Below are 27961 nucleotides of genomic sequence, written 5' to 3' on the forward strand. Positions count from 1 at the left end.
TTCCCCCGCGTCCCGCCTCCCGCTCCTCTCCGCCCGGAAGTCCGGGCCGAGCCCAGCAGGGCGACGAGCTCCGGCCCCGAGAGGCGAGGGCGGGGAGGGGCTGAGCGAGGCCCCGCCCCTGCGCGGTCGCCCGGGCGCCTCCGCCCGCCTCCTCCGGCCGGCCGCGGGCCGCGTCCCCCAGGCAACCCCGGAGGCCGCCCAGAGGCGCGGGCGCTCGGCTCGCAGGGAGCGGCGAGAGGCCCGGCGCGGCCCTTCGGCCCCATGGTGGGCTTCGGGGCCAACCGGCGGGCGGGCCGCCTGCCCTCGCTGGTGCTGGCCGTGCTGCTGGTGGTGATCGTCGCGCTGGCCTTCAACTACTGGAGCATCTCGTCGCGCCACGTCCTGCTGCAGGAGGAGGTGGCCGAGCTGCAGAGCCAGGTGCAGAGGACCGAGGTGGCCCGCGGGCGGCTGGAGAAGCGCAACTCGGACCTGCTGCTGCTCGTCGACTCGCACAAGAAGCAGATCGACCTCAAGGAGGCCGACTACGGCCGGCTGAGCAGCCGGCTGCAGGCCCGCGAAGGCCTGGGCAAGCGGTGCGAGGATGACAAGGTAAGGACGGCGCCGGCCCTTCCCTCCAGCCCTGTGCTCGCGGGTCGCTTGGAGCTGCCGGGGGCAGCGCTAGGTCCCAGCTGCTGCTGCTGCTGCGCCGTGCCTTCCAGCAGGGAGCCTGGAGCTGCGATCTGTCTGGACAGCGATCTGCGAGGCGACTCTTACTTCGGATGGGAAGGTGCAGGGCTTTCTCGGCCTTCGCTTCATCCTCCAGCCTCCTCGTCCTCCTCCACACCTTCGTTTCTAGTTCCTCCCGAGCGAGCGGCTTGCCACAGTGTAGATGCCACACTGTGCAGCCTTTGCTCCGAGCTCAGATGCTGAGCTGGCAGTAGGAGTTCTCTCCGGCCTGTGCGGCCTCCTTTCCGTCCCCAGACCGACCCCCTGCAAAGGGCCGGCCAGGTTCGCTCTCTAGAGTGCTGCGGTGGCTTTTTTCCCTGGTGCCTGACACGGATCGATTTTCCTATTAAAGCAGGAAACTTGATGTCTGCTTAAGGTGGTCACCGTATGTGTTGTTGAAACAGCACTCTTCCAGCTGCGGGAGGCGATGCGTTCAGTCGACTTAGGAGCCCTCGCTCGCCGCCTTTTGTGAGCAGATGTGGGGCTAGATGGGAGCCCTTAGATGCATTTCTCACTTGGAGGTGTAGTACATCAAAACCGGGCACTCAATTTGAATTGTTAATGAAATTAGTCGAAAGGGGTAGAGTCTAAAAATATGTTCCAGTTAGAATTGTATGCCAGCTTCCTCATTATTGTGGAAATACAAATGAAATTTTGTATGCATAAATAGCTATTATGTTTGCTGATTTATGCAGAGAAGTCATGTTGTCTTAAATGAAAGAGTTTAAAGCTGAATGCAGCTATACCTGCTATTAAATTGTCTTTGTTCTTACTAGCCTATTGGGTGCGCTATGATTTATTTATGACTTATGCAACTTTTGTTGGTAAAGGAAAATCCTGAAAGTTGGTTAATACCTTTCTGGGCCCACCTTTGATAGTGTTCACATTATTTTTTGTGCATATGTGTCTCTGTATGTATTTCTATTGTGACTACAGGTATTTTTATATATTAAAATGATATATATTAGTAATTCAAAATTAAAATATTCCTGCATTTCCAACTTCCTGTCACCAGCTTCTACCTTCCAACTTCATGAAGCTTGAGACCTTCAAGTATTTGTCCAGAAATGCCTCTTCACTCAATATAATATAGGGCAGACATCCTCAGAGAGGGATTGGAGAACAAATTTAGGCACATCATAAACTTATGCACATACATACTACTTGATGACTGAAATTCTCTTCATGGAGGCAGATAATCATGAAATTATTAGAATGTTCTTGGGCTGGAGTGATAGTACAGTGGTAGGATGTTTTCCTTGCAGGTGGTTGGAATCCTGGCACCCATTGTGGTCCCCCAAACCTGCTAGGAGCAATTTCTCAGCACAGAGCCAGGAGTAACCTCTGTGTTGCCGGGTGTGACCCCAAAACAAAAAAGCAAAAACAAAAAAAAAGAGAATGTTCTCATGAGGTCTTCCAACTTGGAATCTTTTTGCATTACTAGTCAAATTCTAATCGACCATCTGAAAAGATGGTGTTTTGGGTCATAGCCTGCAGTGCTCAGGGCTTACTCCTGGCTCTGCTCTCAGAGATCAAACCTGGCAGTTTCATGGGGTGTGCTGAGAGGGGGCTGGGAATTGAACCTGGGTCAGCCAAGTGTAGGCAAGTGCCCTATCTGTTATACTCTGTTGGTGTGATAAGGCTTTTATATTACTTTATGCTACTATTGTTTTCTCTTTCAGTAGGATTTCTCTTTTATCTTCAATCAGATATGGATGTGTTCCTTGTTCTAAAATTTTAATTCCTCTATATATTTCCTTCTCTCAACTAACCAATATTTTCCCCCTTTCACTGCTTAACTCCTTTTATTGGGTTTAGAAATGTGTTATCAATTTCCATTTAATAACAGTCTTTTCCTTCTGCTGTCCTTTTCTTCCATTTTATTAAAGCTATTCTCCTGAAAAGCACAAATGACAATGCTAGTCACATAAAAAAAACTCTTTTGTTTTTGTTTTTGGGCCATACCTGACTGTATTCAGGGGTTACTCTTGTCTCTTCTCTCAGAAATTAATTCTGGCAGGCTTGGGGGACCATATGAGATGCTGGGGATCAAACCCTGGTTGACCACCAGCAAGTCAGACGCCCTACCTACTGTGCAATAGCTTTGGCCCCCACAGTCTCCTTTCTTGATTCTGTAATGTTGCATTTAATAAATTTTTTCCCTACCTTTTTTCCTCCTTCCCCTTATTTTCCCTTCCTTTTGTGTTTTTGCTGCTGCAACATCACTGAGGCTTAAATCCGATGACTGGCTATGTCCTTTACACATTTGATTGTGGTTTTCGCTGAGAGTCTTACTCCTTCTGATGTGGTGGTCAAAGGCATGTTACACTTCCTGGCCATGTTTATATATCTTTTGGTTTGCGGTGCTTGCCCAGAGTCAGATGCCTTCAGTTGAGGAGTTGGGGGGCTAGACATACTTTGCTGGGTTGGCATTGGAAATTACTGTGGCACTGAGGATCACAGTGGAGCTTCTAGGTATAAGCAGCAGAGCCCTTGAGGAATCAAGGGATCTAACTCTTGGATATAGAGAAGGTATCCAGGCATCTCCCACGGCCTCCTCCTTACTTTTTTTTTTTTTTTTTTTTTTGGGTCCTACCCGGCAGCGCTCAGGGATTACTCCTGGCTTTATACTCAGAAATTACTCCTGGCAGGCTCGGGGGACCATATGGGATGCTGGGATTCGAACCACTATCTTTCTGCATGCAAGGCAAACGCCTTACATCCATGCTATCTCTCCGGCCCCTCCTTCTTACTTTTTCTTTTTCCGTTTGGGGGAGCCACACTCAGCAGTGCTCAGGGCTTCACTCCTGATGGGGCTCTGGAGATCAGATGATGCCCTTCAGGCAACCTGGTCAGCCATGTGCAAAGCAAGCACTATACCTGCTGTGCTTTCTCTCTGCCCTGACCACTTCTTTATTTTTTTATTTTTTATTCTTTGCTTTTTGGGTCACACCCTGTGTCGCTCAGAGGTTACTCCTGGCTATGCACTCAGAAATCGCTCCTGGCTGGGGGACCATATGGGAATCGAACCAAGATCTGTCCTCGATTGGCTACTCAAGACAAATGCCCTATTGCTGTGCTATTGCTCCAGCCCAACCCCTTCTTTATTTATTTATTTATTTGGTTTTTGGGCCACACCCGGTGACACTCAGGGGTTACTCCTGGCTATGCGCTCAGAAGTTGCTTCTGGCTTGGGGGGACATATTGGACGCCGGGGAATCAAACCGTGGTCCGTCCTAGGCTAGTGCTGGCAAGGCAGACACCTTACCTCACCACGCCGACCCTTCTTTATTTTTGAAGGATTTTTTCCCCCCTCTAGCCACTTGGGTCCTCTGCTTTTTCCTCTTAGAAAAGTACTTTTCGGGGCCTGAGAGACCCCTCCCAAAAAAAAAAACCAAGCCAAAACAAAACTTAAAAAGTACTTTTCCAGGGGCTCGAGCGGTGGCGCACAGCGGTAAGGCTTGCCGGAGCTAGCCCAGGACAAACCTCAGTTCGATCCCCTGGCGACCCATATGGTTCCCCAAGTCAGGAGCGATTTCTTTTTTTTTTTTTTTTTGGTTTTAGGGCCACACCCGGCAGCGCTCAGGGGTTACTCCTGGCTATCTGCTCAGAAATAGCTCCTGGCAGGCACGGGAGACCACATGGGACACCGGAATTCGAACCAACCACCTTAGGTCCTGGATCAGCTGCTTGCAAGGCAAACACTGCTGTGCTATCTCTCCGGGCCCCAGGAGCGATTTCTGAGCACATAGCAGGGAGTAACCCCTGAGCATCACCGGGTGTTGCTGAAATACCAAAAAAAAAAAGTACTTTTCGGGGCCGGAGAGATAGCATGGAGGTAAGGCATTTGCCTTTCATGCAGGAGGTCATCGGTTCGAATCCCGGCGCCCCATATGGTCCCCCGTGCCTGCCAGGAGCAATTTCTGAGCCTGGAGCCAGGAATAACCCCTGAGCACTGCCGGGTGTGACCCAAAAACCACCAAAAAAAAAAAAAAAAAAAGTACTTTTCAAGGTGGTATATATAAAAAGAATATATTGTATATAAATGTAAGTATATTGTTTGTAAATATAAACACTATAAACAATTCATTGTTCTAGGAATTGTTGATGAACAAAAAGGAAAATATGCTTTTTGGGGGGATGGGAGTATGAAGTATAACTGTATCATCTTGAAGTTCAGAAATGCTTGCTGAGGAACCGGGAAAATGGCTCAAAGACCTGGAGTGGTTGCCAGATTTGATCTCTGGCACTGTATAGGCTCTTAAATGCTATATAGTGTGCCCAGACTCTCAAAAATTGCAATAAAATGCCTGCTTGAATACACTGTAGACTAGAGAAATATATCAGTAAAGAGCTTTTATTTTATTTTATTTTATTTTATTTTTTTGGTTTTGGATCATACCCGGCGTCCTTCAGTGGTTACTCCTGGCTCTATGCTCAGAAATCACACCTGGCAGGCTCGGGGGACCATATGGGATGCCAGGATTCGAACCACTGTCCTTCTGCATGCAAGGCAAACACCTTACCTCCATGCTATCTCTCCAGTCCCTTATATTTTTAATTAATGAATTTGAATGCAGCTTCCCATTTTATGGCATATCTGTTAAGATGGTTCAGGAGAATATAGAATGTAGCGAAGCATGCTAATTTGTGAAATGTCTACATGCTTTAATTACCTTTTATTGGCTAATATTTGGTGCAGCTGGCTCAGAAATTTGTTTCTTGTATGTTAGTTACCTATTTCAAGATTTCTAACATTATTGAAATGTTTGTTCCTGAGTTTCATAAGGAGGCACTAAGCTTCTAATAGAAATGTTAATCTTTTTTTATTGTTTGCATCTATTTTCAGATTTAATCTTAACTTTTAAGTGGATTATTGGTCAAATATTTTGTAGAATGGCCCTCAATGAGATCTATCTTATGATTTTCTCAGAATTATATTTTGGAGTGGAAGATTATAGAGGTAAAGTTCCATTCTCATTATATCATACTAGAGATACACACACATACATACACACACATTAAAATGACAAAATTGATGTCAGCATTGTACATCTTCCTTGAAAGTAGTGTTTTCAGTTTCTTCACTATATTTTCCGCCTTCTATACTATACTTTTTGGAATAAAGTCATTTTGTACAACCACATTGAGTAAAAAGTTAGGCTTTATTTCATGAATGACCAGAGATCTTCATAAATTATTTGGATTTATTCTATATAGACCTTTTTCTCTTCTCTCTCATTTATTGATTTATTCTATTATACCAATGTGGTCTAATGAATATTTTCTTTTACACTTTCAGGTTATAGTTTAATGCTACTGTTTTTTGTTACTCATAATTGTTTCTGTTTTGGTTATTAAAGGAGCACTATTGGGGCTGGCGAGGTGGCGCTAGAGGTAAGGTGTCTGCCTTGCAAGTGCTAGCCAAGGAGGGACCTCGGTTCGATCCCCGGCGTCCCATATGGTCCCCCCAAGCCAGGGGAAATTCCTGAGCGTTTAGCCAGGAGTAGCCCCTGAGCATCAAACGGGTGTGGCCCGAAAAACCAAAAAAAAAAAAAAAATTAAAGGAGCACTATTAGTTGATTCTTTGTATTTCTTGGTTATAATACATGTGACATACCATTTTTCTTATTCTTTGGCACTACTGGGATATTCCATGTTTATTTATTTTCTGTTGTAGTCATAGGATCTGCCATTTTCCATTGAGCACTGGTTCTTTTTATTGTTTTTTATTTCTGGGCCACACCTAGTGATGCCTAGGGTTACTCCTGGCTCTGCACCCAGGAATCCCTCCTGGTGGGCTCAGGGGACCATATGGGATGCTGGAGATCGAGCAAGTACCCTACTCTCAGTGCTACTGCGCTGTGCAACATTTTTTTTTTTTTGGGTCACACCCGTCAGTGCTCTGGGGTTACTTCTGGCTCTACGCTCAGAAATTGCTCCTGTCAGGCTTGGGGACCCTATGGGATGTCGGGACTCAAACCACTGTCCTTCTGCATCTAAGGCAAAAGCCATACCACTGTGCTATCTCTCCGGTCCCCCGTGCAACATTTTTTATTGAATAATGGTATGAGAGACAAGATCTAAGTATGCTCATTGCTATTGTTAGACTGCCTTTGTATATCTAGGAATCTCTGCTTTACATGAATGAAAATGGTGATATTGTAACCTGTTATTTATAATACGTTGACTTTTAGAAAATTCTTTCCTTTTTCTAAAAGAATTTTTATTATAACATCATGATTTACTAAATTATCCATAATAAAATTGTTTCATGCATTACATGTTCAAACACCAATCCTACCACCAGTGTGATCTTCTCTTTGCCCATGTCCCTACTTCTCCATCCACTACCCTACTCTGATTCCTTGCAAGCACAAATTTACTACATATTGTTTGTTACAACGCAAAGGTAAATGGAAAACGATTGAAACTTAGATAAAAATAGGTTAGTTTGTAAAAGTTATTATATCTCTCAATAGTGTAACTAAAGGTATAGAAAACAAATTTCTTTACTGGAGCTTAAAATTGCTTATAACTGTGTTCAGGGAAGTAGAAATAAACCTCATTTTTTCTGGGATGACCCAAAACTTATCTTACTTTTTTTGTCTTCTTGCTAAGAATTCCAGCAGAGAGCAGAGCATACACAATAGAAGCATAACTTAACACTATAGAAATAGACTTTAGGGGGCCAGAGCAGTAGCGAAGCGTTAGGACATTTACCTTGCATGTGGCTGACCTAGGATGAACCGTGGTTCTATCCCCCAGCATCCCATATGGTCCCCCAAGTCAGGACTGATTTTTGAGCACAAGTCAGGAGTAATCCCCAAGCATCACTGGGTATGGTCCAAAGAAATAGATTTTCTGGAGTCTAAGATTCCAAGGTTCAAGTGCCATTAGGTTGATTTCTGGGTCATATCTCTTGGCTTACAGACCACCCTCTCCCTGCTTTTCTATTACCTCTTTTTCCCTAGTGTTGCTTTCTCTTCTTAGCACAGTCATAGTGGATTACAACTGCTTCTTATTAGTATCTTTTTGATCTAATTGCCTCTTTATTATTATTATTCTGTTATAGTTTTTTTCCCGCCTATATTGTTATAGTTTAAGTAATGGGGTTATAGTGGTTTTCAAGTTTATAGTATTGATGTACCAAGTTACTGCATACTATTTTTGCTGAAGATTCATTACCTTCAACCCATGTTTCTTTCTTTTTTTTTTTTTTTTTTGGTTTTTGGGCCACACCCAGTGTTGCTCAGGGGTTACTCCTGGCTGTCTGCTCAGAAATAGCTCCTGGCAGGCACGGGGGACCATATGGGATTCGAACCAACCACCTTTGGTCCTGGATTGTCTGCTTGCAAGGCAAATGCCGCTGTGCTATCTCTCTGGGCCCCAACCCATGTTTCTATGCCTTCTCCAGTTTTGCTTCTCCCATCTACACACACATTCACCCCTCATTATTTATTGATTAGCACTTAGGATTCTGGTGCATACTGTTACCTCTTTGGTCTACTTCCATGTGTTCCAAATTTACTTCTAGTCAGCCTCATCATTCCCTTCCTTCTCTTCACAAACCTGGCACTTTTAGATCTGTAATCTTGAATCCAAGATTTATTACTGATTCATATTGCCCATACTTTTGAGTTATTTCTCTATATGCTACAAATGAGTTAATCACCTCCTTAAAGACCTTATTTCCAAGTAGGTCATATTCTGATGTATGAGGTATTAAGACTTTGACCTGGGCCCGGAGAGATAGCACAGTGGCGTTTGCCTTGCAAGCAGCCGATCCAGGACCAAAGGTGGTTGGTTCAAATCCCGGTGTCCCATATGGTCCCCCGTGCCTGCCAGGAGCTATTTCTGAGCAGACAGCCAGGAGTAACCCCTGAGCATCACCGGGTGTGGCCCAAAAACCAAAAACCAAAAAAAAAAAAAAAAAAAAGACTTTGACCTGTGCTTTGGGGGGGTGTAATACTGTTAAAAAAAAGAGAAATTCATGCTATTTGTGGGATTACAGAACACAGTGAGGGAACCATAGCATACACACTGCCTTTTCTTTTTTCTGTCAGAAAGAGCCTTCTGTTTTCTGGGTGTATTGAACATTCCTCTTACCCTAACTTGAAATCTTATTATCTGTAGTTTCTATTAAAACTGTGTGTCTTGGGCTGAAGAGATAGCATGGAGGTAAGGCATTTGCCTTGCATGCAGAAGGACAGTGGTTCGAATCCCGGCATCCCATATGGTTCCCTGAGCCTGCTGGGGGCGATTTTTGAGCGTAGAGCCAGGAGTAGCCCCTGAGTGCTGCCGGGTGTGACCCAAAAACCAAAACCAAACAACCAAACAACAACAACAAAAAAAGTGTGTCTTCAGTAGACAAAGCCAAGTTATTTTGGCAGGGATGGGGAAGTTGGGGGTGTGTTGCATCTGACTGTACTCAGGCATTCTAGATCTGTGCTCAGTGATAACTCCTGATAAGTTTGTAGAACCATATAGGATATTAGGAATAGAATCTATGTATATAGAATACAGGTCACCTGTATACAAGGCAAGCACCTTACCTGTAGTAGTATCTCCCAGCCCAAGTCAAGCTTTTGATAAATAAAAGGAACTATTGGAATATTTAAAAAAATGTCCATTGATCAAAATTGCTTTATCATAAATGCAAAAAGCAGTCAGTTTTGAGGTTTGTAGTTGAACAATATGGAACTTCTTTTCTCTTTAATAACCATAACCTCTCCAAGTCAGAATATACTTTTAGTTGAATAGAGAAGTGGTCTTGTTCCTCCAAAAAGATGGAAGAGAAGTGTTGTTTGTTGAGTAGTGAGATCACCAATTAAAATAAGTCAGTCTCTTCTTTCCGGGAAGCCATTGGCATGTCCTGCACGGGAGTCAGATCTATGCCATTCAGATCCTTGACACTTACAGTGATGTAGGGGTCAATGCACTGGCCCGCATTTTTCAAGCCCATCTTCTCAATGCGGATGGTGAGCAGAGTTTGGAACTTTTTCCCTAACATTTCTATTCAATGTGCAATTGATAGTCTCTTGTCTGACTTACCACTACCCCGTCTCAGTCTGCAAGGTAGTCCGTGCTCATTTGCAAACTAATGTCAGCAATAAGAATGTACTCAAGTTTACATGTGTCTTCACTCCTAAAAAAAGAAACAAAGAAAAAAAAAGAAGTCATTCTCAATTTCCATTCAGGTTCAGGCACTTTACCTTGCAGCCACTGAAGTAGTTTAGTTTTATTTGGGAACTAAGAGAAAGGAGAGAGAAGAGAATCCCAAAAGTAAAGGAAAATTGCTCCCTACAGGAAATCATGAGTGGAGTGCTGTAAAGGAGAGATTATGCACTTTGAGTTCTGATACAGGCAGCTCCCTAGATGGAGTAGCCAGAACTGCTTTGGGAATGTTTCTAGGGTTTGATTTTGAGGCTGAGGAACTGTAGCTACCTGGCATCCAACTGAACCATGTTCGATCCCCAGCATCTCATATGATTTTCCAATTCTGCAGGAGTAATCCAGAGCCAAGAGTAACCCCTGAAAGCTGCCAGTTGTGGCACAAAACAAAACAAAACAAGCAAACAACAGCACAAAAGCATGAACAATAAAAGACGATAAATTGGAGTTAAAATAAAAAGCCTTGCCTCTCAAAAACAATAATAACAACCACCATAGGTTGGAAGAAATATTTGACAAAAGATTTATATCAAAATATATACTTTAAAAAAACTTTAAAAATCCAACTGTAGTAGCTGGGCTTTCACCTGCATGGGGCTTCTCAGCCTGAGTTGCCTCTTAGGAAATCAATTAATCTCTATATTTACTCACACCTGGCAATGCTCAGAGGTTACTCCTGGCTCTATGCTCAGAAATCGCTCCTGGCAGGCTCGGGACCATATGGGATGCCGAGATTTGAACCACCGACCTTCTGCATGCAAGGCAAACGCTTTACTTCCATGCTATCTTTCAGCCCCTTTCCTCACATTCTTTCCCTAGTTTCCTGCACTTCTAGAGATTGATTTTAAAAAAAGTGGGGGAGCTGTAGAACAAAGCAAAGCTTATTCCTTGGGGATAGTAGATTCCTGGAGAAGGGCAATTTCTCGCTTTCTTAAATCAGCCACCAAAATTACCTATTCTGCTCCTATTCCAGAGCTTCAGTGGCTCATTGACTTCCCAGTTCTGTAAGAGCAATGGGTGACAAAGTAATGGAGAAGCTCCTGAAGGAGGCTCAGCTATACAAAGATAAAGGGAACCAGTGAGCACAGAATTATAGGTCAAAATTGGTGGTGAAACCATTGGGGAACCAACAATGCTGGGTGAAGTCTCTAGTAAAAAAGTGGGGCCTAGATAGTTATTACAGCAGGTTAGGAGCTTGCCTTGCATACAAACAGGATTTGATCCCCAGCATCCCGTATGGTTCCCAACCACTGCCAAGAATAATTCTTGAGTGAAAAACCAGAAATGACCCCTGAGTATATCTGGTGTGACCCAAAACCTAAAAAAAATAAAGGCAAATTAAAGCTACAATGAGACACTACTTACTATACACATTAAAAGTACTAATATTGGAGCTGGAGCTATAGCACAGCAGTGGGGCGTTTGCCTTGCACACGGTTTCATATTTTCTTGATGACTAAGGATATTGAATGTTTTTTCTTGTGTACATTTCCCATTCATAAGTATTCTTTTTTTTTTTTTTTTTTTTTTTTTTTTTTGGTTTTTGGGCCACACCCGTTTGAAGCTCAGGGGTTACTCCTGGCTATGTGCTCAGAAATCGCCCCTGGCTTGGGGGGACCATATGGGACGCCGGGGGATCGAACCGAGGTCCTTCCTTGGCTAGCGCTTGCAAGGCAGACACCTTATCTCCAGCGCCACCTACCCGGCCCCCATTCATAAGTATTCTTTGATGAAGTACTTGTTAAGATATTTTCCTTATTTAAAATTTGGAGGGGGCATACACAAATCCAGGTTGAATCCTTGGCATCCCATATTGTCCCCTGAGCCAGCCAGGCATGATTTCTGAGTATAGAGCCAAGAGTAATCCCTGTGCGCTGCTGGCTGTAGCCCCAAAACCAAAAATATAGCCCCAAGCCAAAAAAATTACTAATGTTAAAGTTTGGTAGTACAAATACTAGTGTGGATGTGGAATAGCTATGTATACCCAACTATTTTTGATAGTTGTAAAAAATGGCATGACTACTTTGATAAACTATAGCTTCATGTAAAGTTAAATATATATCTGCCTAGCTATTTCACCTTTAGGTATTTATCTGAGAAAAATTAAAACATGGTCACAAAAGACATGTTTAACTATCCATAGTTATTATATTTATATGCCCTCCCCTTCTCTCCTGAGCATTGCCTATGTGTGGACCTGGTTACTTCCCATTCTTTTATGCTTCTCCAAGCATAAACCTATTGATAGTATACTTGTAAGTAATCCCTTGTTTCCTAAGTGTTGTTTGAAAGGCTGCCTTAAAAATAATATATTTTAGAGAACCAGTGAGGTAGAACAGAGAGGTTAAGGGACTTGCCTTGCAAGTATCTGACCTCGGTTGGCTTAATCTCACCACTGGTGGTCCCATGAGCACTGTCGGGAATGATCCCTGAAAACTTTTTAATGTAACCCCAAATCAATATACACATAAATACACACACTTTATCATTCCATTATATAATATTCTTTTTATTATTTTTTATTTTTAATATCTTTATTTAAATACCTTAATTACAAATATGATTGTAGTTGGGTTTCAGTCATGTAAATAACACTTTACCAGTGTTACCAGTTCGGTATTCTCATCACCAATGTCCCAAATCTCCCTCCTCTCCACCCCACCCCCGCCTGTACTCTAGACAGGCTTTCTACTTCCCTCATTCATTCACTTTGTTATATTAGTTCTCAATGTAGTTATTTCTCTAAATGCACTCTTCACTCTGTGGTAAGCTTCATGTTGTGAGCTGGACCTTCCAGCCCTCCTCTCTTTTATTTCGGAGAATTATTGCAAAAATGTCTTTTATTTTTCTTAAAACCCATAGATGAGTGAGACTATTCTGTGTCTGTCTATCTCTCTCCCTCTGGCTTATTTCACTCAGCATAATAGATTCTGTGTACATCCATGTATAGGAAAATTTCATGACTTTATCTCTCCTGATGGCTGCATAATATTCCATTGTGTATATGTACTACAGTTTCTTTAGCCATTCATCTGTTGAAGGGCATCTTGGTTGTTTCCAGAGTCTGGCTATTGTAAATAGTGCTGCAATGAATATAGGTGTGAGGAAGGGATTTTTGTATTGTATTTTTGTGATATAATATTCTAAGATAAAGCAGGCTAATGTATAATAGAAATTAGAATAGAAGGAAGGTGACAAAGTAGAACTTTGAGGCAATGTTAAAAGATGCCATATTTGGGGGTTGTTGTCCAAAAACAAGCAAATACTAAGTGATCAACTTCTATACTTTAGGATTATACTTTAGGTTGTTAACTTTAGGATTATACTTTAGGTTGTTAACTAGAAAAGCTATGGGATAGTACAGCAGAGATATTACTAAGAGATGGTACAGCAGATAGGGTGCTTGCCTTGCACATGGCTGACCTGGGTTCTAGCCCCAGAACCACACATGGTCTTCCCAAGCTCCACTAGGAGTTATTTTGATGTAAAGAGCCATGAGTAAGCCCTGAGCACTTCTGGGTATACCCCAAAACAGAACAAAAACAAAATAGAGAAAGAAAATAATAGATACAACTCTTCCTAGGTAGTCTGGGCCAAGGTGATACCTCTGAATGGATGGGGGCAGTTTCCCCTTACTGCCTGAAGCTACAGTAGCTCACCGCCACATCCTTCACCCTCTAACAGAAATGGGCCAGCTCTACAACTAAACCTTATCACATTTCCTTGCCACCATATTTATTTCAGATCTATAGATGTTAAATCACATAGCCACAAGACACCTTGAAATTTCATAGTATTTCAGCCCAGTAGTATCACGGGAAATGTGATGAGAAAGTTACAATAGAAATCTATCAAGTTCATTGAGCCTAAAGAGTAACACAGAAGGCTCAATTAGCGCCAGCCACAGCTCAGTAAATTCTTAGACACTGATGTTAGTTAACACCACGGAGAATTATAACAATTATTTCAAATTGACCCTTGTTAGTCAAAGTTTTGATCATTCTATGTGCCTTTGTGTCATAACAAACAATATGAAGTAAATTTTTTTTGTTCTTTCAGGGGGGCAGGCTAGGATGGTTGGTGGGAAATTGGGGACACTAGTGAGGAAACATCTGGTGGTAGGGTGGTAGGATTGGTGTTTGAACATTTATTTCATGAAACAACTGTATTATTTATTTCATGAAACAACTGTATTATGAACAACTTGGTAAATCAGGGTGTTATATAAAAATAAATAAACATAAAAGCTAAAATTTGTGAAAAATAAAACAGTGGAACAACCATTCATTCATTCAGTGACTTCCTGTTACTTTTAATATAGCTTGCAAATATTTTCTCAATCTGACTTCAGCTATCAAATATATAATTTGAACATTTATAATTTTCTCTTTAGCTTTATTCACTCCACATACTGAAGTTTTAGCTTCTATAATTCTCCATGATTTTTCCATTCTGTGCTTTAAAATATATATTTCTATATTTGGAACGTTTTCATTTTTTTCTAAGCTTTTTATTTCTCCAAACCTCTCTTCCATTCTTTTCCTAATTAAAGCCTAATCTATTTAGGATTCAATTAAAGCTTTCTCAAGAATGGTTTACCCTAAAATAGGTTAGGGCTTCCCCCACAATTTTTGCAACATAATGATGCATACTGTTACTGTTTCATTCACTGTATCCCTAGCTTGTAGCAAAGAATTGACTTAAAATGGAAGCTCAAACATATCTGATGAATAAAGAAATGAAACCTTTCTGGAGAGAGACTGGAGAGGTAGCTTGACAAACTGAACACATACTATGCTTGCAGGAGTCCTGGGTTTAATCCCTGACACCACCAGGATCAACCCTCAAGCACAGCTGGAAGTAGCCCCTGAGGTCCACAGGACTGACTTTAATCCTTCTTCCTCATTAAAAAAAAAAAGGAGGGAAGAGATGAAACAAGGCATATAATTATTGAACAGTAACAGTCGGGGAAAATAGGATGTTAGTGAGGTTTAGAGAGAAAAATTTCATGATAGACAGGAGAGATAAATAGAAAATGGTGCTTGCGATTGCAAGGGGAAGCAGCCTGCTCATCGCTGTGGCTTTGAGACCAACCCCAGCCCAGAAACCCCAACAGAAGCTGTGAGACCAAGGTGACCTGAGAACACCCAAGCAGGGTGGAGCCAGGTCACAGCTGCATGCATTTTCTAGCCAGTGAACTCCACCATAACATGTAGAAAAAACTACACAAGTGTGACAATGGGGAAACAACACAAGCCAACACCAGGCATAGAGAATGAAGATGGCAGCTCTGGTGACCCAAAAAGTGCCAAACACCTAATTAACCTCTCAGAGAGAAGTAGTTTAGGGAAGAAATATAGAGGATCCTCATAGGAATTAAAGAAAGCATAGATTGTGCTGAACAGAACACAAATAAGAATCAAGAAGATATGAAGATAGAAATAAAAAAAATCCACACTGAATCAATTGGTCTGAAAAACTCAATAGATGAAATGAAAACCTCAATTGGAAAAAAAATCAGTTGGAAAACCTCTTCAACAGAGTAACAGCAGCTTATGAGATGCATAACAGCTCCAAATAAAAGATAATATTAGAAAAGAGCCATAAAGCAAAAGATCAGACAATGGAAAAAGTACTCAAAGAATGTGGACAGATGAAAATAGAAGTCTTTGATAAACTCAACAAAAACAATATAAGAATCATTGGAGTCCCAAAGACCCACGAAGAAAATCTCCAGGAAGAATCAACAGTCAAGGACTTTCATTGCAGAGAAACTCCCAGAGCTAAAGACTGCATACAAGCAAATCCTGCATGGCCGAAGAGTACCAGCTAAAAGAGACCCAAAGAAAAACACCCCAAGACACACTGAGTCACAATGACGAATCCCACAGATAGGGATAGAATACTGAAAGCAGCAAGATCAAAAAGGGTAATTACATTCAAAGGAACATCCTTAAGACTTGTAGCAGACCTGTCACAAGAAACCCTCAAGCTAGAAGGCAGTGGTGGATATAGTGACAAAACTCAAAGAAATGAATATTGCATCCAGCCATACTCACTTTCAAGTTTGAAAGAAGTATATATATATATAGTTTTAAAGATAAACAGCAGCTCAGAAACTTTACAGACTCAAAACCAGCTTTAAAAAAAAAAAACTGAAAGGTATACTTTACAAGACAAACCAAAAGACACACTAAACTTCTACACAAAGATGGCACTAAATCTCATGACAATTATCTCTCTCAATATTAATGGGCTAAATGCACCAGTTAAGAGTCACAGAGTGGCAAAATGGATCAAAAAGCTGAATCTGACATTCTGCCTACAAGAAACAAATCTGAATAGTCAGAACAAACACAGACTCAAAAGCAAAGGTTGGAGGAAAATCATCTAAGCAAATAACTCCCTTAAAGCTGGGGTGGCCATATTAATATCAGATGATGTAAACTTAAGACAGAAAAATTATAAGGGACAATGATGGACATTTCTTAATAATCAAGGAATATGTACAACAGGAAGAAATCTCACTCCTAAGCATATATGCACCCAATGAGGGACCAGCATTTTATACAATTTTAATACAATTGTTGACAAATCTGAAAGAAGACATCACAGCAACGTGATAATAGTGGGAGACTTCAACAGTGCCTTGTCACCCCTTGGTAGGTCAACTAGACTGAAATCTAACAAGAATATACTAGCTCTGGGGGCTGGAGAGATAGCATGGAGATAAGGCGTTTGCCTTGAATGCAGAAGGATGGCAATTCAAATCCCGGCATCCCATATGGTTCCCGAGCCTTCCAGGAGCGATTTCTGAGCGTAGAGTCAGGAGTAACCTCTGAGCACTGTCGGGTGTGACCCAAAAAACAAACAAACAAAAAAGCAAAAAAGAAAAGAATATACTAGCTCTGAAAAAAGAAATGGAAGAAAGTGGACTAGTAGATATATATGTACAGGGTTCTCCAGCCTTAGAAAACTGGATACACATTTTTCTCCAATGCTAATGGGTCATTCTCCAGGATAGACCACATGCTGGCTTGTAAAACATATGTCCATAAAATCAAGAAGATATAAATTGTACATATTACCTTCTCAGATCACAAAGCATTTAAATTAGAAGTGAACTACAAAAGAACACAGAAGAAAAATTCTAACTCATGAACATTAAACAGCTTGCTACTGAACAACCAATGAGTCAAAGAGGAAATCAAAACATTCCTGGAAGGGCTGGAGCAATAGCACAGCAGTAGGGCATTTGCCTTGCACATTGTAGCTGACCCAGGATGGACCTGGGTTCGATCCCTGGCATCCCATATGGTCCCCAAACTAAGAGTGATTTCCTAGTGCATAGCCAGGAGTAACCCCTGAGTGTCACGGGGGGTGGCCCCAAAACAAAACAAAAAAAGAAAACATTCCTGGAAACAAATGACAATGAAGATACAAATTGTCAGAATTTACGGGTACTAAGAGGAAAACTTATAGCTTTGTAAGCACACATCAGGAAGGAAGAGGAGGCTACATAAATAGTTTAATGACGGGCCCGGAGAGATAGCACAGCGGCGTTTGCCTTGCAAGCAGCCGATCCAGGACCAAAGGTGGTTGGTTCGAATCCCGGTGTCCCATATGGTCCCCCGTGCCTGCCAGGAGCTATTTCTGAGCAGACAGCCAGGAGTAACCCCTGAGCACCGCTGGGTGTGGCCCAAAAACCAAAAAAAAAAAAAAATAGTTTAATGACAACTTATAAAATTAGAAAATGATCAGCAAAAGGAACCAAAAATAGCTAGGCAGAAGGAAATGACAAATCTTTTCATTTCTTTCTTTATTTATTTGTTTATTTATTTATTTATTTTTAGGAAATGACAGATCTTAGAGCAGAAATCATTGAAGTGGAAATCAGCGAAAATGATCTAAAAGATCAATGAAAGCAAAAGTTGATGTTAGATCCAGGTTAGAGATTGTTTAGCTGTTATTTCTACCCCTGTGTGCACCAATAGTATCATGTGGCATTTTTTTTTATATATAGGCCTATTAAAATGGTGAAATCTTACATATGGAAACAAGTTCTTATCTAATAAGGAAAGGAACTCATACATTTTATATTGCAGTGAGGCCTTTTACCCTGAACATTTGTCATAGTGACTTGGCTTAGGCTTCAGATGATCGGACAATGGCTATTCACCCCTGAACCTTGTATCCCATGTATGGAACCAGCTCGATTTTCTGCACCAGCACCAGGAATTGGATTTTTACTCGGGAAAGCTCTGATGCTGCCCTGGCACTGACTTGCTCCAGGATAGGTTCATATGACATCCTGACAACTTGGAAACAGCAACAACTTGCTTTCAGGACAGGCTTCCCTGCCTTGCTACCTAATGGTGAGATGAAACAAGAAGACACCCTGACATCGAACGACATGGATCTGTGCAGAAACCAGGATCTCTAACTACAGAAGCCTGACTGCAACAACTGTGATTGAGAACTTTTACTGGAACCACAAAAAAAGACTTTCATGTTAGACAACTTAGTATGCCTGGAACTTCTAGTTGGTATGCTTCATGGGTAGGGTCTTCCTGTTTTAGGCCAAAGGTTTTTGTTTTTTTTTTTCTTTCTAATTCCCTAAATTTTTCAGTGCCTATGCAAAACAAAACAAAACAAACAAACAAACAAAAAACCTGCTGCACACACACCCCTTTTTTTCTTTCTTATCTTTTAAATAGGGGCTTTTGCCTTTTTCAGTGAACCAGGGAAATGGATTACTTTGTTTTATCACATATTTCTGCATTTTTTTTAAACTAAGAAGAAGGGAGAAATGAAAGGCTTAGGGTCAGAGGCCAAGTGATCTCAGATACATTGGTGGAGAAAAATAAGGACAGAACTAAATATCCAAGCCAAATCAAACAATAATAAAACCAGGAGACCTAAACTTTAATAATCTAAACTTAAATGGTCCTGTTATAGTGGCAGGCGGGGGGGGGGGCAAAGGGTGGTGGTATAGGATGCACTCGGGGTTTGTTAGTGGAGGGAGGTTGACACTGGTGGTGGGAATGGCCCACTGTATTCCTGAAATTTAACTATGAAGGACTTTGTATATTATAATGGTTTCAATAAAACAAAAATTATAATGGTTTCAATAAAACAAAATTTAACTATGAAGGACTTTGTATATTATAATGGTTTCAATAAAACAAAATAAAAAATATATATAACCTAAACTTTGTAAACACAAAGATTTGATCCTATGGACCCAGTAAATATTTTTTTTGACTCAGTAAATATTTGATTATTTGTTTAACTGTTTGCACTGATTCTTTTTTTTTTTTTTTTTTGTGGTTTTTGGGTCACACCCGGCATTGCTTACGGGTTATTCCTGGCTCCATGCTCAGAAATTGCTCCTGGCAGGCACGGGGGACCATATGGGACGCCGGCATTTGAACTGATGACCTTCTGCATGAAAGGCAAAAACACCTTACCTCCATGCTATCTCTCTGGCCCCTGCACTGATTCTTAAACCTATGTATGCATAAACATGTTTTGGGGGTTATCACAGTAAGTATCCATATATATTTTCTGGAAGATGTGAAATAATCTAGTTATCATTATCAACTAATCATTTTGGCATTTTAAAATGTCTATTTCTTGGGCCTGGAGAAATAGCACAGCAGTAGGGCGTTTGCCTTGCATGCAGCCGACCCAGGACAGATGGTGGTTCGAATCCCGGCATTCCATATGGTGCCTTGATCCTGCCAGGAGCGATTTCTGAGCGCAGAGCCAGGAGTAACCCCTGAGCTCTGCTGGGTGTGATCCAAAGATAAAAAAAAAAAAGTATATTTCTTGGGGCCAGAGTGATAGCACAGCGGTAGGGTATTTGCCTTGCACGCGGCCAACCTGGGACAGACATGGATTCAATCCCTGGCATCCCATATGGTCCTCTAAGCCTGTGATTTCTCAGCAAAAAGCCAGGAGTGACCCCTGAGTGCTGCTGGATGTGGCCCAAAAACCAAATAAAATAAAACAAAATAACATAAAATAACATAAAATAAAAAGTATATTTCTTTTTTGGCTTTTGGGTCACACCCAGAAATACTCATGGGAATATTTTGATTTTGATACAAAACCAAAAACATCCATAGGGCATCAAAGGTCAAATCAATGTTTTATTTGTGATGCTGGAGATAAAGGAATAATTGCTGTTTCAGGAAGCTACAAAAGAGAAGAAGCACATTAGAGATTACTATTATTTTTTTTTTTGTTTTGGGGTCACATCCAGCAGCGCTCAGGGGTTACTCCTGGCTCTATGCTCAGAAACCACTCCTGGCAGGCTCAGGGGACTATATGGAATACTGGGGTTTGAACCACTGACTTTCTGCATGAAAGGCAAACGCCTTACCTCCATGCTATCTCTCTGGCCCCACATTAGAGATTATTTTAATGAATGAATAGTAGTTAATCAAACTTAGAAAAGGGAAAGGAGGGGCTGGAGAGATAGCATGAAGGTAAGGCGTTTGCCTTTCATGCAGGAGGTCATTGGTTCGAATCCCAGCGTCCCATATGGTCCCCTATGCCTGCCAGGAGCAATTTCTGAGCCTGGAGCCAGGAATAACCCCTGAGCACTGCCAGGTGTGACCCCAAAACCAAAACCAAAAAAAAAAAAAGGGAAAGGAGAGAAGGAACATAGGATGAATGAACCTGAGAATGCATGGAAGTTTGTTGTCATTTCATAAAAAAGGAAAAAGGCAGTTTTGAATTCCCTGGTGTTGTTCTGTCCTCATGCTGGTTCCACACTGGTTTTGTTCCAAAAATAAATGGTCACTGTAGTCAACTATAAGATTAGACATTGTTTATTCTATAAACAATCTTGACTATAACTGAATATTAGCTTAAATCAAAACTTGTTTTAAGAGAGACTAATACTTACAGATCAAATCAAAGTTGCAGAAGTACGTGAAATGTTGACTAAACAATATGTGTGTAATGTACAAGTAAAAGAAGTTAATTGCCTACCTGATAGTATAGGACAGTGATCACAGGCACATGCCTTGATCTGGACAGCTTGGGATCCTATCCAGAATCTACTATCAGCAGAGAGTAGTTTCCTCATTTTAAATGAAAAAAAAAAAAAAGAATTTTGCCTAGTTCATAGGATGGTTGTGAGAATTAAGTGCAGTAATTCTTGTAAAACGCTTAACACAAGACTTGCTCGAAAGCATTTAATGTCCATTAGTTATTTAATAACATTCCATTTTAACTTGTTGAAGCCTTTGCATATCACAAATGCCTCCAAGTCAACAGGTAAATCAGCTAATAAAGATACCAACCAAAGATTGCTTATTTCAATCAATTGCACTTGATAAATTATTTCTTGTGGGGGATGGGGAGAGTTGGTGAAATAGTATAGCAGGTAAGATGCTTTATTTTATTTTTTTTTTTGGTTTGGTTTTTGGTTTTTGGTCACACCCGGCAGTGCTCAGGGGTTACTCCTCGCTCTACGCTCAGAAATCGCTCCTGGCAGGCTTGGGGGACCATATGGGATGCCGGGATTTGAACCATTGTCCTTCTGCGTCTTTTTTTTGTTTGTTTGTTTGTTTTTCGGGCCAAACCCGTTCGATGCTCAGGGGTTACTCCTGGCTATGCGCTCAGAAATTGCCCCTGGCTTGGGGAGACCATATGGGACGCTGGAGGATCGAACCTGGTCCTTTCCTTGACTAGCGCTTGCAAGGCAGACACCTTACCACTAGAGCCACCTCGCCCGGTTCCGTCCTTCTGCGTCTAAGGCAAATGCCTTACCACTGTGCTATCTCTCCGGCCCCAAGATGCTTTATTTTACAAAGGTAAAACCTGGGTTGATCTGTGGCATCCCATATGGTCCTCCATGCACAGCCAAGAATATTCTTGAGTGCAGAGCCAAGACTAACCACTCAGCATTGCTGGATATGGCCCCCCAAACAAGCAACAAAAACCCAGGCTGGGGGTGTATATGCATGATGGGATGCACTTGGGGAACATTGGTGGAGGACACTGGTAGACACTGGTGGTGGGATTGTACCTGATTTATTATGTGTCTGAAACTGTGAAGGACTTTGTAAATCACAATGGTTTCAATAAAATTAAAATGAAAAAAGAAAACCAAAAAATTATTCCTGGGCCATTCCCCACATAATCCCATAATTAATAATCATATGAGAAATGTGCACTGGTGAAGGGTGTGGTGCATTGTATGACTGAAACTAAATCATGAACAACTTTGTAATGGTTTATCTCATGGTCTATAATTAAAGAATTATAAATAAAAAATTAAAAATTATATCAGAATGGGATGGAGAGGCAAGAATATATATCTTATTTATCATATATTTATTTTTGGTTTGGGGGACTACCTCAGACAGTACTTAGGGCATACTCCTGGCTCTGATCTCATATTCCTGGCTCTGGTAATGCTCAGGGGACCATATGTGGTGATGAGGATTGAACCAGGGTTAGCAGGCAAACACCTTTATCCCCTGTAGTATCTTTCTAGCCCAACATTTTCATTTTAATTAAGGGGGAGTTCTTGGGGAACACATCCAGCAGTGTTCAGGGCTCACTCCTAATCCTGCACTCAGGCACTCCTAATTGTGCTCCGGGAACCAGGTCTGGTGCGAGGATTGAGCCCAGGTCACCTACATGCAAGGCAAGTACTGTACACACTATGTTATCTTCTCCAATCCTGTATTTTTAAAAACTGCCTGAGTCTGAGCATCAGGCAGATTGGGCAGCTGTGTTTTAGGGGATAGAATTTTCTCTAGAAGTAATCTGAGATAAGATATAATCAAGAAAAATGAGTCGATAAAGAGAAAGAGGACCCAGAAACTGTATAACTCTATATGTAAAAATCCAGTTATATGTAATTTTTGAGATTAGTCATCATAGTTATATAGATTGCCTAAGAAAAGACCTAATGAAAGTGGAGCATGCCCAGCTGAACCGTTTTGAGGTCCCAGAATGAGAAGAAAAGTAGGGAAACTGAGCTTGTGACAGCTGACAAAAATTTCAGAGTAGGAGCCGGAGTCATAGCACAGCTGTAGGGTGTTTGCCTAACATTCGGCCAAGCCAGGTTGGATCTGGATTTAACCCCCCAGCATCCCATATGGTCCCCCAAGATTGCCAGGGGCAATTTGTGAGCACAGAGCCAGTAGTAACCCCTGAGTGCCGCCGGGTGTGGCCCAAAAATGAAAAAAAAATTTTTGTTTGTTTTCAGAGTAGCTTTGGGGGATGGAGAAAGCATTAAAAGAGTTTTAAAAAAGATGTGGTAGAAAAATAAAGATTTTGGGGCCGGAGAGATAGCACAGCGGTAGGGTGTTTGCCTTGCACTCAGCCAACACAGGATAGATGGTGGTTCAAAATCCTGCCATTCTATATGGTCCCTCGTGCCTGCCAGGAGCGATTTCTGAGCTCAGAACCAGGAGTAACCCCTGAGCACTGCTGGATGTAACAAAAAAACAAAACAAAACAAAACAAAAACAAACAAAAAAAACGAAAAAGAAAAGAAAAATAAAGATTGTTTTAAGTATGAGAGAAGAAAAGATTAAAGGGCAACAGATGAAATACCTGGGAATGAACAAGAAATGGTTGGGGGAGAGAAAGACGAGAAAGAGAGGAGATGGAGGGGGAAGCAAAGGTTTCAGGAAGGAGAAAACCGTTTTTTTTTTTTTTATTTTTGGGCCACACCCGGCAGTGCTCAGGGTTACTCCTGGCTGTCTGCTCAGAAATAGCTCCTGGCAGGTACGGGGGACCATATGGGACACCGGGATTCGAACCAACCACCTTTGGTCCTGGATAGGCTGCTTGCAAGGCAAACGCCGCTGTGCTATCTCTCCGGGCCCGAAAAAACATTTTTTGAAACCAAAGAATTAATATAGTCACTCCATTACAGATGGGCTGCTAATCCTAAAAAAATCAAATTTGCTTTACTGTTGTAGGAGAGATAAAGCCTGAGGCAGTGAAGTTGATTATAGGGCAAATAAATGAGGGATTTCAAAACAAATTTTGTAGAAAGGATAGTTAGAATTATATACAAATATGGGTAAAGTACGTGTATTCATATGTACTTTAAAGAGCATGTATTTCAAAGAGTAAAGAGTCTAAAAGCCTAGGGAGTCATTTGTGAAATATTTATTAAGTGCTTATTGGTTTCAGGAAATAGGCTGAACACTCAAGAATGAATGCAAGGCGATGGAGTGGTGGTGCAAGCGGTAGGGCATTTGCTTTGCACATGACGATCTAGGACTGACAGCAGTTTGAATTCCCCCCCCCCCCCCGCATCCCATATAGTCCCCCAAGTCAGGAGCGATTTTTGAGCACATAACCAGGAGTAACCCCTGAGTGTCACCGGGTGTGGCCCAAAACAAACAAAAAATGAAAGAATACAAGACACTGTTTATGGAAGTTTTATTTCTGATAAACCTTGGGATGGAAAAGAAGCATGGTGACATTCTTATTAGAACTAGAATTTAGGGCTAGAGTGATAGCACAGTGGGAGGGCATTTGCTTTGCATGCGGCTGATCCAAGATCTTGGTTCAATCCCCGGCATCTCATATGGTCCCCCGAGCCAGGAGTGATTTTTGAGCACATAACTAGGAGTAACCCCTGAGTGTCACAGGGTGTGACCCCCAAAAAGAAAAAAAAAAAAGGGGGCCGGGCTGTGGCGCTGGAGGTAAGGTGCCTGCCTTGCCTGCGCTAGCCTAGGACGGACCGCGGTTCGATCCCCCGGCGTCCCATATGGTCCCCCAAGAAGCCAGGAGCAACCCCTGAGCGTCACAGGGTGTGGCCCAAAAACCTAAAAAAAAAAAAAAAGAAAAGAAAAAGAACTGTATGTGATAAGTTATTTTATTTTGTTTAGTTTTGTTTTTAAGGTCTAGGAGTTGGAGGGATAGTGGATAAGATGCTTGCTTTGCATGTGGTCCACCTGGGTTTGATCCCCAGCACCCATATGGCCACCTCAGCACTGCCGGGAGTGATTCCTGAGTGCAGAACCAGGACTGACTCCTGAGCGTTGCCAGGTGTTGGCCCCTGGTCCGCAACCAGAAATAAGAAAAAGACTAGAGATAAGGCTCTCCCCAGTAGGACTTGTAGAACCAGGCAAAGAATCTTGATGAATGTGAATTTTTTTTTTATTTTTTTATTTATTTATTTTTTTTTCATTCCCATCACCAATGTCCCAAGTCTCCCTCCTCCCCACCCGACCCCCGCCTGTACTCTAAACAGGTTCTCAATTTCCCTCATACATTCTCATTATTAGGAAAGTTCAAAATGTAGTTATTTATCCAACTAAACTCATCACTCTTTGTGATGAGCTTCCTGAGGTGAGCTGGAACTTCCAGCTCTTTTCTCTTTTGTGTCTGAAAGTTATTATTGCAAGAATGTCTTTCATTTTTCTTAAAACCCATAAATGTGTGAGACCATTCTGCGTTTTTCTCTCTCTCTCTGACTTATTTCACATTATTTCATAATGCCGTCTAGTTCAACCTTTATGGAAAGCGATATGGAGATTCCTCCAAAAACTGGAAATCGAGCTCCCATACGATCCAGCTATACCACTCCTAGGAATATACCCTAGGAACACAAAAATACAATACAAAAACCCCTTCCTTACACCTATATTCATTGCAGCACTATTTACCATAGCAAGACTCTGGAAACAACCAAGATGCCCTTCAACAGACGAATGGCTAAAGAAACTGTGGTACATATACACAATGGAATATTATGCAGCTGTCAGGAGAGATGAAGTCATGAAATTTTCCTATACATGGATGTACACGGAATCTATTATGCTGAGTGAAATAAGTGAATTTTTTTTTTTAAAATCTTGATTGAGGTCTATCTAGTCAAGATATAAATTAGGCAAGGGGTTGGTGTGGTGTGGTGTGGTGGTGGTGGTGGTGGTGGTGGTGGTGTGTGTGTGTGTGTGTGTGTGTTTGTGTGTGATACCTTTAACTCTTCTTCCTAAAGAGATTTCAAAGAGAAAAACTACAAATTCTTCCATATTATAAATAAAGATATTTTTGGAAAAATCTTAAAGTAAAAAAAAAAATGAGAACTGTGAAATAAGGCCAAAAACTATTTTTGGGGGCCAAAAAGGTAGCACAGAGGTAGGGAATTTGCCTTGCATGTAGCTTACCTAGGATGGACCTTGGTTTGATCCTGGCATCCCATATGGTCCCCCAAGTCAGGAATAACTTCTGAGCACATAGCCAGGATTCACCTCTGAGCATCACCGGGTGTGGCCCAAAAAGCAAAAAACAACAACAAAAGTTAAAGAGATTTATATACATACAGAAATTATTTATAGAAGCATAAAAGAAAAGTTGAAGTAGTTGGAACAAAGATTGAAAGTGAGAAACCATAGAAGAGAAGCCTTTATGGACAAACTCAATGATAATAGACAATGAGATTTTTTGCTTTACATTCTTAGATTGAATACATGACTATGAGGAATTTTTAAAGTAGTTAAAAACATTCAGATTTCCTTGAAAGGATATTGAAAAAGTACCACAATGTGAGGTTATATAAGATGTGTGTGTGAGTGTGTGTGTGTGTGTGTGTGTGTGTGTTTTAGAGGAATCAGGCTGATGCCTGTAAAAATCTAATGTAAAATTGAGTAGAGGTGTATATATGTGTGTGTTATGTGGATCAGCTATATGCCTGTAATAATCTAGATTCTAAAAGTGAGCAATTTATTGTGGTCAGAGAGAATACAGTGAGTAGGGCGCTTGTCTTGCACACACAGCAGACCCAGATCTTGTCACAGCATCCCTTAAGTTTCCAAGACCTCCAAAGGTGATCCCTAAATGCCAGTGCTCAGGAGTAACCCCTCTTCAAAGTAAGCAATATTTAGCAATGTATTAGCAATACAATTAAAGGAAAAGAGAATTTGTGGGTTTATAAGTCTCTCAGCTGAGTTTTGTGAGATCATAGAGCCAGTCCTTCGCACTTGTTCAAAAGCACACAGAGGTGAAATAAGTTACACAATGAAACTAGTATTAATAGGAAATGAGAGAAATTGGGGACTGGTACTTGCTGATAATATTTAAACACTGATTTTTGTGAGAACCTGAGATGGCAAAGTAACTATATGCCATAAAGACACTGAATTTTTTTTTTTGGTTTTAAGGTCACACCCAGCAGCGCTCAGGGGTTACTTATGGCTCTATGCTCAGAAATCCCCCCTGGCAGGCATGGGGGACCATATGGGATGCCAGGATTCGAACCACCATCCTTCTGCATGGAAGGCAGACGCCTTACCTCCAGGCTATCTCTCCAGCCCCATGAATATTTAACAGAAAAAAAAACCTTAGATGGCATAGGAATGGAAGTGAGACATAAATTCATTATGTCTCGATTAAGGAAATGCTTTAATTTAGATAAGACTACGTTTTATCTTATGTATAAAATACATTTTCTGGCCATATGATAAATCTATAATTTTAACTAAAAAACCCTGAAGAGTCTTAAAAAGTAGTAAGAATAAAGCAGTACTGGGGTCTGGAGTGATAGCACAGCAGTAGGGTGTTTGTGCTGCACAAGGCAGACCTGGGACAGACCCAGGTTTGATCCCCAATATCCCATATGGTCCCTGGAGCCCCGTCAGGCACAATTTCTGCGCACAGAGCCAGGAGTAATCCCTGAGTGCCACCAGGAGTGGCCCAAATCTCCCCCAAATAATAAAGAATAAATCAGTACTGCCCATACGTATCTTTATATTATTTTTGTAATTTATAGATTGAATTTCCTTTTCTCTATTAAGAAAAGTGTTAAGTTTATAAGGCTATGTAAGACTGTCCCAATCCCTGTATCTCCCCCAAATATTTATATATATATATATATGTATAATATGTAAATAATTTTAAGGTAGTTTTCTTATAAAACTTTATAGATAATGTAATATAAAAATTTTTTTTTTTTTGGTTTTTGGGCCACACCTGGTAATGCTCAGGGGTTACTCCTGGCTATGTGCTCAGAAGTTGCTCCTGGCTTGGGGGACCATATGGGACACCAGGGGATCGAACCGCGGTCCGTCCAAGGCTAGCGCAGGCAAGGCAGGCA

The 27961-nt window shown here is 41.4% G+C and overlaps 1 protein-coding gene across 2 annotated transcripts in view; it reads left to right on the forward strand.

Annotated features, from left to right (window-relative positions):
- The first annotated feature begins 226 nt into the window (after nt 1-226).
- The window catches only part of GOLM2 (golgi membrane protein 2), an 88084-nt gene continuing 60349 nt past the window's right edge, over nt 227-27961 (forward strand). For both annotated transcript variants that reach the window (XM_049782498.1, XM_049782499.1), the window contains exon 1: nt 227-588. In XM_049782498.1, the coding sequence (XP_049638455.1) occupies nt 262-588 (327 nt within the window). In that variant the 5' untranslated portion in view covers nt 227-261. The remainder of the gene's footprint in view (nt 589-27961) is intronic.

The sequence above is a fragment of the Suncus etruscus genome, chromosome 10 (assembly GCF_024139225.1).
Source record: "Suncus etruscus isolate mSunEtr1 chromosome 10, mSunEtr1.pri.cur, whole genome shotgun sequence".
In the NCBI taxonomy this organism is placed as follows: Eukaryota; Metazoa; Chordata; class Mammalia; order Eulipotyphla; family Soricidae; genus Suncus; species Suncus etruscus.